Here is a 13,264-nt window from a genome sequence, read left to right on the forward strand (position 1 = left end):
GCAAATGCTAAAGGAACTTCTCTAGGCGGGAAACACAAGAGAAGGAAAAGACCCACAAAAAGAAACCCAAAACAATTAAGAAAATGGTAACAGGAACATACATATTGATAAATACCTTTGTGTCCAACCAAAAGACACAAACTGGCTGAATGGATACAGAAACAAGACATATATATATGCTGTCTTACAAGAGACCCACTTCAGACCTAGGGATACATACAGACTGAACGTGAGGGGATGGAAAAAGATATTCCATGCAACTGTAAATTAAAAGAAAGCTGCAGTAGCAATACTCATATTAGATAAAATAGACTTTAAAATAAAGACTTACAGAAGATAAGGAAGGGCACTACATAATGATTAAGGGATCAAACCAAGAAGAAGGTATAACAATTACAAATATTTATGCATCCAACATAGGAGCACCTCAATACATAAGGCAAATGCTAACAGCCATAAAAGGGGAAATTGACAGTAACACAATAGTAGGGGACTTTAACAACCCACTTACACCAATGGACAGATCATCCAGACAGAAAATAAATAAGGAAACACAAGTTTTAAATGACACAACAGACCAGATAGATTTAACTGATATTGATAGGACATTCCACCTGAAAGTGGCAGAATACACTTTCTTCTCAAGTGCACACGGAACATTCTCTAGGATAGATCACATCTTGGGTCACAGATCAAGTCTTGGAAAATTTAAGAAAACTTAAATTGTATCAAGCATCTTTTCTGACCATGACGCTATGAGATTAGAAATCAACCACAGGAAAAAAAAACCCATAAATACATGGAGACTAAACAGTGTGCTGCTAAATAACCAAGAGATCACTGAAGAAATCAAAGAGGAATTACAAAAAATACCTGGAAACAAATGACAACGAAAACACAACCACCCAAAACCTATGGGATGCAGCAAAAGCAGTTCTAAGTGGGAAGTTTATAGCAATTCAATCTCACCTCAAGAAACAAGAAAAATCTCAAATAAACAATCTAAACTTACACCTAAAGCAACTCGAGAAAGAAGAACAAAAAACCCCCAAAGTTAGTAGAAGGAAAGAAATCATAAAGATCAGAGCAGAAATAAATGAAATAGAAACAAAGAAAACAGTAGCAAAGGTCCATAAAACTAAAAGTCAGCTCTTTGAGAAAAGAAACAAAATTGATAAACCTTTAGCGAGACTCATCAAGAGAAAAAGGGAGAGGACTCAAATCAATACAATTAGAAATGAAAAAGGAGAAATTACAACTGACATTGCAGAAATACCAAGTATTGTAAGAGGCTACTACAAGCAACTATATGACAATAAAATGGACAACCTGGAAGAAATGGACAAATTCTTGGAAAGGTACAACTTTCCAAGACTGTACCAGGAAGAATTAGAAAATATAAACAGACAAATCACAAGTAATGAAATTGAAACTGTAATTAAAAATCTTCCAACAAACAAAAGTCCAGGACCAGATGGCTTCACAGGCGAATTCTATCAAACATTTAGAGAAGACCTAACATCTATCCTTCTCAAACTCTTTCAAAAAACTGCAGAGGGAGGAACACTCTCAAACTCGTTCTTTGAGGCCACCATCACCCTGATAACAAAACCAGACAAAAATATCACAAAAAAAGAAAATTACAGACCAATATCACTGATGAACATAGACACAAAAATCCTCAACAAAACACTAGCAAACCGAATCCAACAACACATTAAAAGGATCATACACCATGATCAAGTGGGATTTATCCCAGGGATGTAAGGATTTTCAATATATGCATATCAATCGATGTGATACACCATATTAACAAGTTAAAGAATAAAAACCATATGATCATCTCAATAGATGCAGAAAAAGCTTTTGAGAAAATTCAACACCCATTTATGATAAAAACTCTCCAGAAAGTGGGCACAGAGGGAACCTACCTCAACATAATAAAGGCCATATACAACAAACTCAGTAAACATCATTCTCAATGGTGAAAAACTGAAAGCATTTCCTCTAAGATCGGGAACAAGACAAAGATGTCCACTCTCACCACTATTATTCAACATAGTTTTTGAAGTCCTAGCCATGGAAATCAGAGAAGAAAAGGAAATAAAAGGAATCCAGATTGGAAAAGAAGTAAAACTGTCACTGTTTGCAGATGATGTGATACTATACATAGAAAACCCTAAAGATGCCACCAGAAAACTACTAAAGCTAATCAATGAATTTAGTAAAGTTGAGGGATACCAAGTTAATGCACAGAAATCTTTTGCATTCCTACAGACTAACAATGAAAGATCAGAAAGAGGAATTAAGGAAACAATCCTATTTACGATTGCAACAAAAAGAATAAAATACCTAGGAATGAACCTACCTAAGGAGGCAAAAGACCTATACTCAGAAAACTATAAAACACTGATGAAAGAAATCAAAGATGACACCAACAGATGGAGAGGTATACCATGTTCTTGGATTGGAAGAATCAATACTGTGCAAATGACTATACTACCCAAAGCATTTTTCACAGAATTAGAACAAAAATTTTTACAATTTGTATGGAAACACAAAAGATCCCGAATAGCCAAAGCAATGTTGAGAAAGAAAAATGGAGATGGAGGAATCAGGCTCCCTGTCTTCAGACTATACTACAAAGCTATAGTAATCAATACAGTATGGTATTGGCACAGAAACAGAAATATAGATCAATGGTACATGATAGAAAGCCCAGAGATAAAAGTACGCACCTATGGTAACCTAATCTATGACAAAGGAGGCAAGGACATACAATGCTGAAAAGACAGCCTCTTCAATAAGTGGTGCTGGGAAAACAGGACAGCTACAGGTAAAAGCATGAAATTAGAACACTGCCTAACACCATACACAAAAATAAACTCAAAATGGATTAAAGACCTAAATGTAAGACCGGTCACTACAAAACTCTTAGGGGAAACATAGGAAGAACACTCTATGACATAAATCAGAGCAGGATCTTTTTAAATCCACCTCCTAGAGTAATGAAAATAAAAACAAAAGTAAGCAAATGGGACCTAATTAAACTTAAAAGCTTTTCACAGCAAAGGAAACCATAAACAAGACGAAAAGACAACCCTCAGAATGGGAGAAAATATTTGCAAATGAAGCAACAGACAAAGGATTAATCTCCAAAATATACAAATAGCTCATGCAGCTCAATATCAAAAAACAAACAACCCAATCAAAAAATGGAAGGACAACCTAAATAGACATTTCTCCAAAGAAGACATACAGATGGCCAAGAGGCACATGAAAAGATGCTCAACATCACTAATTGGTAGAGAAATGCAAATCAAAACTACAGTGAGGTATCACCTCGCACAGGTCAGAATGGCCATCATCAAAAAATCTACAAAAAAAAAAAAAAAATCTACAAACAGTAAATGCTGGAGATGGTGTGGAGAAAAGGGAACCCTCTTGCACTGTTGGTGGGAATGTAACTGATACAGCTACTATGGAGAACAGTATGGAGGTTCCTTTAAAAGCTAAAAATAGAACTACCATACGACCCAGCAATCCCACAACTGGGCATATACTCTGAGAAAACCATAATTCAAAAAGTCACTTGTACCCCAATGTTCACTGCAGCACTATTTACAATAGCGAAGACAAGGAAACAACTTAAATTTCCATTGACAAATGAATGGATAAAGAAGATGTGGTACATATATATAATGGAATATTACTCAGCCATAAAAAGGAACGAAACTGGGTCATTTGTAGAGATGTGTATGGACCTAGAGTTTGTCATACAGAGTGAAGTAAGTCAGAAAGAGAAAAACAAATATCATATATTAATGCATGTATGTGGAATCTAGGAAAATGGTACAGATGAACCTAGTTCGAGGGCAGGAATAGAGACGTAAACGTAGAGAATGGACATGTGGACACAGGGAGGGAAAACGAGGGCGGGATGAATTGGGAGACTAGGTTTGACATAAATACACTACCAGGTGTAAAATACTGGGTTGGGCCAACCTAATAGATAGCTAGTGAGAACCTCCGGTATAGCACAGGGAGCTCAACTCCATGCTCTGTGATGACCTAGATGGGTGGGATGGGGGGAAGTGGGTGGGAGGGAGGTCCAAGAGGGAGGGGATATATGTATACATGTAGCTGATTCTCTTCATTGTACAGCAGAAACTAACACAACATTGTAAAGCAATTATACTCCAAAAAAAAAAAACAAAAAAAAACGATGGGCAACAAAGAAAGTCTTATTCAGATTCCTGAAACATTCAAAAAGTGTAATTTATCAAAGTGAAAATAATGCTTTTTCCTTTAACCATGAAAATATCAACCTGCCCCTAAGAATAAAGATCACATATACAAAAATAGCTCTCTTATATAACTAACACTGTTTGAAGACCTTTAGTCTTTTAGACTTTCAAGTAAAACAGTGGTAGAACAATCAGGCAGCATCTTAGTAAACAAGTAAAATAATATATGAAGTTTAGGAAACTGTAATTCCCCTGTTGCTTGTGGTAGTTATGCCACATGATCTTTTAAAGGCAAAAGAAAAAATAAATATTCCTTTACCTTGTAAGATGGCAGGAAACACAAAATTCCTTGGCTCACAGTCTGGCACACAGATAACACAACTGCTCCCACTTCATCCTGGAACTCAAATGTTTCCGTGTGCTGGAAGGTAGCACAGAGATTGCGACCCTTGGGGCCTGACCCAATGGTGCCAACCCAAACCTAGAATATAAATATGTCAGTATTAGAGTTATGCTTAAATGAGGCAGGCAAATTAGCATTTAATTTGGGAGCCTTAATTACGTGTATGTCAAAAAAAGATCAAGCAATGAATTTAGAGAAAATTTACTTTTAAATTGCTGGGGTTTTTTCCTATTACCTTTAATTAATTATATATAGATTTAATTTATGAAAGTTTTACTTTAGGCAGACCACTGAATTCTCTTAGGCTGAAAGAAAAACAGGTTATATTTATGTATTTCCTCAATAGCTTTACAAAATTAAGCAGGTAACAACATTTTGTTAGATGATAGGAACAAATGAAATGAATAAATCAGAAATGAATCCAAAATAAGAGATGAGGGCTGGTACTATCTGCTATAGTTAAGTCTCTAAGATTCAATTATGACAGGAACTACTGTTTCACAAATTCCCTGATGCTCAAAGATCTATAACCAGAAAATCAGACCCACCAAATTTTACAGTTATGTGCAATTCCTCTACATTCACATAGGTCTAGCCTTAGTATAGTTAATTTGACTAAGAGAAAGTACAAATTTTATTAGTATTCTAAACACAATATAAACACTTCAGATTGTTGAAAAATGTAATAGTCTTATATTTGGAAATGATATACAAGACTGAGGTACATTTTGCAAGATGACATCTGATGGATACCAGTTTAATCAACTTTAAACCAAATGATCAACTAGTAATAAGACAAACTGATAGTATGTGTTTCTTGATATGATACAATGGGAAGCAACGATATCACTTATACAGTATTCTTACCAAACACTTTAACTTGAATCTTATCATGAGAAAACAATCAGAAAAATCCAGATTATAAAATATTCCTAAGGACAACTAGTGACTTGAATTCTTTAAAAATGTCATGGGGCTTCCCTGGTGGCACAGTGGTTGAGAGTCCGCCTGCCGATGAAGGGGACATGGGTTCGTGCCCCGGTCTGGGAAGATCCCACATGCTGCGGAGCGGCTGGGCCCGTGAGCCATGGCCGCTAAGCCTGTGTGTCCGGAGCCTGTGCTCCGCAACGAGAGAGGCCACAACAGTGAGAGACCCGCCTACCACACACACACACACAAAAATGTCATGAAAGACAGAAAAAAAGGGCAAGGAAACTATTTTAAGGACTAAAGAGACATGAACTGGTGTAGCCACTATGGAAAACTGTATGGAGGTTCCTCAAAAAACTAAAAATAGAACTACCATATGATCCAGCAATTCCAATTCTGGGAGTATATCTGAAGAAAACAAAAACACTAATTTGCAAAGATACATGTACCCCAATATTCATAGTAGTGTTATTTCCAATAGCTAAAGATATGGAAGCAACCTAAATGTCCATCACAGATGAATGGATAAAGAAGATGTGGTATACACACACACACACACACACACACACACACACACACACACACAATGGAAGAGTACTCAGCCATAAAAAAGAATGAAATCTTGCCATTTGCAACAACATGGATGGACCTGGAGGGTGTTAGGCTAAGTGAAATAAGTCAGACAGAGAAAGACAAATACTGTATGTTATCACTTACATGTGGAATCTAAAAAATACAACACAAATGAATATAACAAAACAGAAAAGATTCCCAAATAGAACAAACTAGTGGTTACTAGTGGGGGGAAGGGCAAGATAGGGGTAAGGAATTAAGAGGTACAAACTACTATGTATAAAATAAATAAGCTACAAGGATATATTGTACCACATAGGGATAATAGCCAATATTTTATAACTTTAAATGGAGTATAAACTTTAAATGGAGTTTTTATAATCTATAAAAACTTTGAATCACTATGTTGTACACCTGAAACTAATATTGTAAATCAACTATACTTCAGTCTAAAATAAGAAAGAAAAAAAAAAACTAAAGAGACTTGAAAACCAAATGCAATATATAATACTTGACTGGATCCTGAATCAAGAATAAGAAAAATAAACAGGTATAAAAGACACACTGGGAGCATTCGGTGCCCTGAGAGTGAAGCTACAAGAGTGGACCTTTCTTGGGATAACCAAACCTACGCCAAGAGAACAGGCTAGAGAGAGGCAGTTCTGTGGTGTTCTTGGTCACACATTTACGGAGTTTCTGAACGGCAGTGGAGACTACTGCCAGGCATAGCACGACCTCTATGCAGACAAGTGAACTGTAGAAATTCATTACTACTCCACCAAGAAGCCCCCATAAGAGTGGCTAACCTGGACACAGAAGTGTTGAATTGAAATCCACGGAGCATTTTTTACAAAAGTTCTGACATGGATGGGGTAAACCTCAGTGCACTCCCTTTCTATTGCCTCAGTATTACTGGATTGAAGAATTGTTGCTTCTTGTTAGGAGGTCCATTTCATTTCCCATTACTCCCAACTTCATACTCGAAAGCACTGAGAATTTCAAGTGTAGTATATTGAAGTAGACTCAGTTTATTTGCATCATTTCTGTATTCAATTTTTAAAATTCTTTCATAACCCTATTGAGTGTTTTTTAACAAAATTAACATGGCTCGAATGAACCGCCCAGCTCACGTGGAAGTCACTTACAAGAACGTGAGATTTCTCATTACACACAATCCAACTAATGCAACCTTAAACAAATTTATAAAGGAACTTAAGAAGTATGGTTACCACAATAGTAAGAGTATGTGAAGCAACTTATGACACTACTCTTCTGGAGAAAGAAGGCATCCATGTTCTTGAATGGCCTTTTGATGATGGTGTACCACCATCTAACCAGATGGTTGATGACTGGTTAAGTCTTGTGAAAATTAAGTTTCATTAAGACCCTGGTTGTTGTATTGCCTTTCATTGTGTTGCAGGCCTTGGGAGAGGTCCATTGCTTGTTGTCCTAGCATTAATTGAAGGTGGAATGAAATATGAAGATGCAGTACAGTTCATAAGACAAAAGCGGCATGGAGCTTTTAACAGCAAGCAACTTTTGTATTTGGAGAAGTATCGTCCTAAAATGTGGCTGTGCTTCAAAGACTCCAGTGGTCATAGAAATAACTGTTGCATTCAATAAAACTGGGGTGCCTGATGCCACTGCTTGGAAGTGGAACCTAGACAGACGGAATCTGTTGTACATGTTAGCCAGCACGTTGGCTTGGTAAAGTCTGATGAAACTTCCATAGGAGTGTTGAAAAGCAGTTTTACCAGCCACAAGCCTGGCAGAATTGCAACCTCTATGCTTGGGTTATGATCAACCTACTTAGCCACTTAGCAAAGGATTCTTTCTGTTCAGCATTTAAAATGTGCTTATCGTTTGTACCAAATGACCTCTCCTGAAATCATGCAGTACTGAGTCATGTCTTTAAATCTGTTTCCATGCCAGAATCTTATCAATATATAAGAAATTTAGAAAGACTAGGTGTCAAAATATCCAGCACAATTCTTGTATATTTTTAGTATGATATAGAACTAAAATCCCAGGAACTATGAAAACTCTGGACCTTATGTGGTTTATTCCTTCCAGCATTTCCAACGTAGAAAGTAGGGCCTATGAGGTTATTTGCTCACGATATGTTTACATCTTCCACATTCATACCAGTATACATGAGATTTGTTCTTTTTTTTTTAATTAACCAAGTCTTACAGTGATTATTTAATGTCCATCTATAAAACTCATTTTGTGCTGTTATAGAAAATCTACATTGTACGGAAGCACATGTCTTTAATGTCCCCAGACAAAAAAGCCTTACAGTTAATTTTAATGTTTGCACTTTGGGGTGTAACTTACAGGGAGGGTATTTTTAGTATTTTTTAGTAAAATGTTGCCTTTGCCTTGTGAAGAACATGTAGAATATGTACTTTAATTTAGTAAATATGTTTTTAAAAGGTAGAAATACTTTGTTATTGTAGCTAAAGCAATTCTTAATCATAAAATTTCTGAAATTCTTGTAATTTTTTTTAAACTTATCTGAAGTCGTTTACCAACTTATTTTTGTTTGAAGTGTGATTCCCAACCTCTCTTGCCAAAAAAAAAAAGTGGGTTTCTGCTAATGAATTGAGCAGACATTTAATGTTTTATGTCTTTTGAGCTGTGTAACTTAATATGTGGATACTTGACAATTTGTTTTATTATGTTATAGATAAAATGGTGATGAGTATTAACGTTAGCTCAACCATATATTTATACTGTCCCGGAACATGTGGTTATAGTTCTGTGGGAGAAATAATTTGTCAGTGTTCACCAGCTTGTAAAGATCTAGTGTGAGAGCTTAAACATTAAATAAATGATGAAATGCATTTATCATCAAAAAAAAGACACATTGGGAATATCTGGAAAAATACAGATTCTATTGAATCAATATTAAATTGCTTGGATATGATCATGATACTGTGGTTATGCAAGATTATGTACTTGTTCTTAGGAGAAACATGCTAAACTAATTAAGGGCAAGGTGTCACTATGTCTACAAATTACTTTCTAATACCATAACCAAAATTAATGTAATCATCAACAGTTTGCAATACTACTATTCTCTTCCTTTGTCTCATATATATACAGATGCAAAATGTTAAAAACGGATGAATCTAGGTTAAGAGTATAAAGATATTCACTATATTAATACTATTTTTTCCATTTTTTAAATAAAAATTTGGGATGATCAAGGAATGAATGAACAAACAAAACGTGATACACACACACACAACTGGATTATTACTCAGCCTTAAAAAGGAAGGAAATTCTGATTCATGTTACAAGGATGAACCTTGAAGACACCAGGCTAAGCAAAATAAACTAATCACAAAAACCTTGTGATTCCACTTACATGAGGTATTTAGAATAGTCAAATTCATAAAAACAAAAAGTGGAATGGTGGTTACCAGGTGCTGAGAGTAGGGGGGAATGAAGAATTATTGTTTAAGAATAGAATTTCAGTGTTGCTAGATGAAAAAGCTCTAGAGATTGGTTATATACAACAGTGTGAATATACTTAACAAAACTGAACTATACACTTAAAAATGGTTAAGATGGTAAATTTTATGATATGTGTTTTTTACCACAATTAAAATAAAAAAATAAACTCTTTAAAAGTTGGGGGAAATATAACAGACTCCAGCTGAACTAGCACTATTATTATTATTGTTAATTATTATTTAGCGACATTACAGGTTAAATGGGCTTTTGTGCACTAGATTGAGAACACAGAACCTATAATAACATTCTTTTGAAAAAATATATGCTGAATTTACTAATAACTTTCCATATTTATTTGAACCTCTAAGGAAAATATCTTGAAAATGTGCAACATATATTTTTCCTTTGCTACTGCTTATAGCAATGTTTCTATACAGGAGCATTCTGGATTTTGGAAAGCACAATCCTTGGTTATATAGGAGTTTAGCATTCAAGTCTCTCACCTACTAAATGCCAGTAATTTCCAAAAATACTTCTTGGTTGAAAACTATAGCTCTTTATAAAGAACTGGAATTGTATTAGGCCCACAGGTGGTATTAAGCATGTAGCTAACCACTTTAAATTACTTCCTAAAAAGAAAAAGAAGGCAGACTGACAAATGACAATTCAACATTCTTAGGAAAATTAAAGTAACATTTACACGGTATTGTTATAAAAAATTAAAATCTGGGCTTCCCTGGTGGCGCAGTGGTTAAGAATCTGCCTGCCAATGCAAGGGACACAGGTTCGAGCCCTGGTCCGGGAAGATCCCACATGCGCAGAGCAACTAAGCCCGTGCGCCACAACTACTGAGCCTGTGCTCTAGAGCCCACAAGCCACAACTACTGAAGCCTGCGCGCCTAGAGCCCGTGCTCCACAACAAGAGAAGCCATGACAATGAGAAGCCTGTGCACCGCAACAGAGAAGCCAAAAGACAGCAACGACGACCCAACACAGCAAAAAATAAAAACAAACGAATAAATAAATAAATAAATTAAAATCTTAAGTCACAGGACTCATAAGAATACTTTTAATTCATTTCAGATATTCAAACGTGCTGAACACTTGCTAACTAATACCAGGTATTAATCTAGGTGCAGTGGAAAGATGAGGATGTAAAAATTAGAATAAGGATATACCATAGTCTAATGGAAAATAAAAACACAAATAATTAAACAATTAGGAACTACAGTAAAAAAAAAAAAAAAGTTGAATTTTTGTTTTCTTTTTCATTTTCATTAAAAAACTTAAAACTTATTTAAATAAGGAAATTGCAATATGGTCCTTGCCTTGAAAGTGTATATTTTTACTCACTGGGTTGAAGGAATGCTATTTATTTGTATTTCCTTTTGTTGACACTACCAAGTAGCTGACAAATTTTCCTTTATTCTAAAACTGAAATGTTGGCCAGTACTTCAGTTACCTTTTAATTTGTTTATAAATTATACTGAGGTAAAAAGACTAAGAGCCTTCAAAAAAACAACAACAACCAAAAAAACCTAACCTGTGAGTTATTAATGACATGATTAGCCTCCAGTTGGATAGTAAATGTAACACCAAGTTCTGATGAAAAGGATTTCATTGGTGATAATGTCCCAGATGTCAAAACAATCGTCCAAACCTTGCCATTAATATCGGAAAAGGCCTAAAAGGAAACAACATTAGATACATAAAATCATCTTTAAAACAGTCAAGCACATTTATTTAATTGTTGGTATTGAGCAAGAAGACAGAATTCTCATTTACAGCATGATAAGCTTACCACAGCTGGATTTAAGCACCAAAAATTCAGCACATGAACTGCTGTTTTCTGTCGTAAACGTTTCTTATTTTTTGGTAGAACCAAGAACCCATTTTTATCTGAAGCATCAGTCTGATTTATCCAAGAGTAAGTCTGTTGAATAGCGACTTTATAATCATCTGCAAATCTAAATAAAAATAAAATGGTAATCAAATGGGAAAATTTTAGATAACATTGTCCCCCACCAACAACCCACACCACTAAAATTCAGTAATCCTGATAGAAATAAGGCATTAAACCTTAGAGTCAGTCCCCCCTTACAGAGGTTAGATATCACTTAAATATCACCCTTTATCACTTCCCATCCCTATGTTCAAACATTACATAAATCATGGCAGAGCCAGAATTAAAATGCAAGCCTCCTAACTCCTAGTTCAGAGCTCTTTGCATTCTATGTTACATCATTAGTTATAAAATAGTTAACAGTACTATTGTTAAAGAAACTAAAAAGTGGGTTAAACTTTTTTATTGCATGAGAAAATAGAAAGACAATTTTTACTGAAATTTTAGGAAACTAATTTTAAGTTCCTTTGAAATGCGGATCTCAGTCTTCATCTATTTTTTTTTTTTTGCTGTACGCGGGCCTCTCACTGCTGTGGCCTCTCCCGCTGCGGAGCACAGGCTCCGGACACACAGGCTCCGCGGCCATGGCTCGCGGGCCCAGCCGCTCCGCGGCATGTGGGATCCTCCGGGACCGGGGCACGAACCCGCGTCCCCTGCATCGGCAGGCGGACTCTCAACCACTGCGCCACCAGGGAAGCCCTTCATCTATTTTTAATGAAAGTACTAAACCAGATGATCTCCGTGATCCCATCCAGCTTATAATTTCTCTCAATAAGAGGCTATAAACACCTAAGCTTAAACAGAATAAAATTTGGTATTCTCTACCGTGTCCTCACGGTAATACTGCCTGTTAATTTTACCCTTAGAGAGATCAGAATTCAAAGTTCAAGTCGGGAACCCTGCACTATGTGGAGGGAATTTTATAAAAATACTGGGAGCTAAAAACTATAAAACTCTTAGAAGAAAACATTGGGGAAAATCTTCATGACATCATATTTGGCTATGTTCAATGGATCCCAAAAGCACAAGCAATAAAAGAAAAAAAAATCGATAAACTGGACTGCATTAAAATTTCAAAACTTGTGCATCAAAGAATACTATCAAGAGAGTGAAAAGAGAACCCACAGAATGGGAGAAAATATTTGTAAAGCAAATATCTGATAAAGGATTAATATGCAGAATAACTCCTACAACTCAACAACAAAAACCCCATTTAAAAATGGACAAAGGACTTGAGTAGACACTTCTCCAATGAAGATATAGAAATGGACAATAAGCACATGAAAAGATGCTCAACATCTCTAGTCATTAGGGAAGTGTAAATCAAAACCATAAGGAGATACCACTTTATACCCATTAGGATGGCTATGATCCAAAAAACAAAAAATAACAAGTACTGGCAAGGATGTAGAGAAATTGGGAACTCTTGTGCATAACTATGTGAATCTAGAATGTGCAGCTGCTATGACAAATAGCACACTGGCTCCTCAAAAAGTTAAATACAGAATTACCATATAATCCTGCAATTCTACTGCTAGGTATGTACCCAGAAGAACTGAAAGCAGGAACTCAAACAGATACTAGTACATCAATGTTCACTGCAGCATGATTCACAATACGCAAAAGCTAGAAACAATACAAATGTCTATCAATGTAAGAATGGGTAAACAAAATGTGGTATATATACACATGGAATATTATTCAGCCATAAAAAGGAATGACATATGTTACAACATGGATTAACCT

At 35.6% G+C, this 13,264-nt stretch overlaps 1 protein-coding gene and 1 pseudogene across 2 annotated transcripts in view; one reads left to right on the plus strand and one right to left on the minus strand.

The window, feature by feature from the left end:
* BRIP1 (BRCA1 interacting DNA helicase 1) overlaps positions 1 to 13,264 on the minus strand; it is a gene marked incomplete at both ends in the record, with an annotated part of 186,619 nt that overhangs the window by 82,638 nt on the left and 90,717 nt on the right. Inside the window, 3 exon segments of the mRNA XM_079726063.1 lie at positions 4,567 to 4,728; positions 11,159 to 11,299; positions 11,417 to 11,582. Of these exon segments, the coding sequence (XP_079582189.1) occupies positions 4,567 to 4,728; positions 11,159 to 11,299; positions 11,417 to 11,582 (469 nt within the window).
* On the plus strand, positions 7,257 to 7,776 carry LOC307067783 (protein tyrosine phosphatase type IVA 1-like; annotated as a pseudogene). The gene has a single exon. The product of its transcript is annotated as a protein tyrosine phosphatase type IVA 1-like (transcript).

The sequence above is a fragment of the Hyperoodon ampullatus genome, assembly GCF_949752795.1.
Source record: "Hyperoodon ampullatus genome assembly, chromosome: 19".
In the NCBI taxonomy this organism is placed as follows: domain Eukaryota; kingdom Metazoa; phylum Chordata; class Mammalia; order Artiodactyla; family Ziphiidae; genus Hyperoodon; species Hyperoodon ampullatus.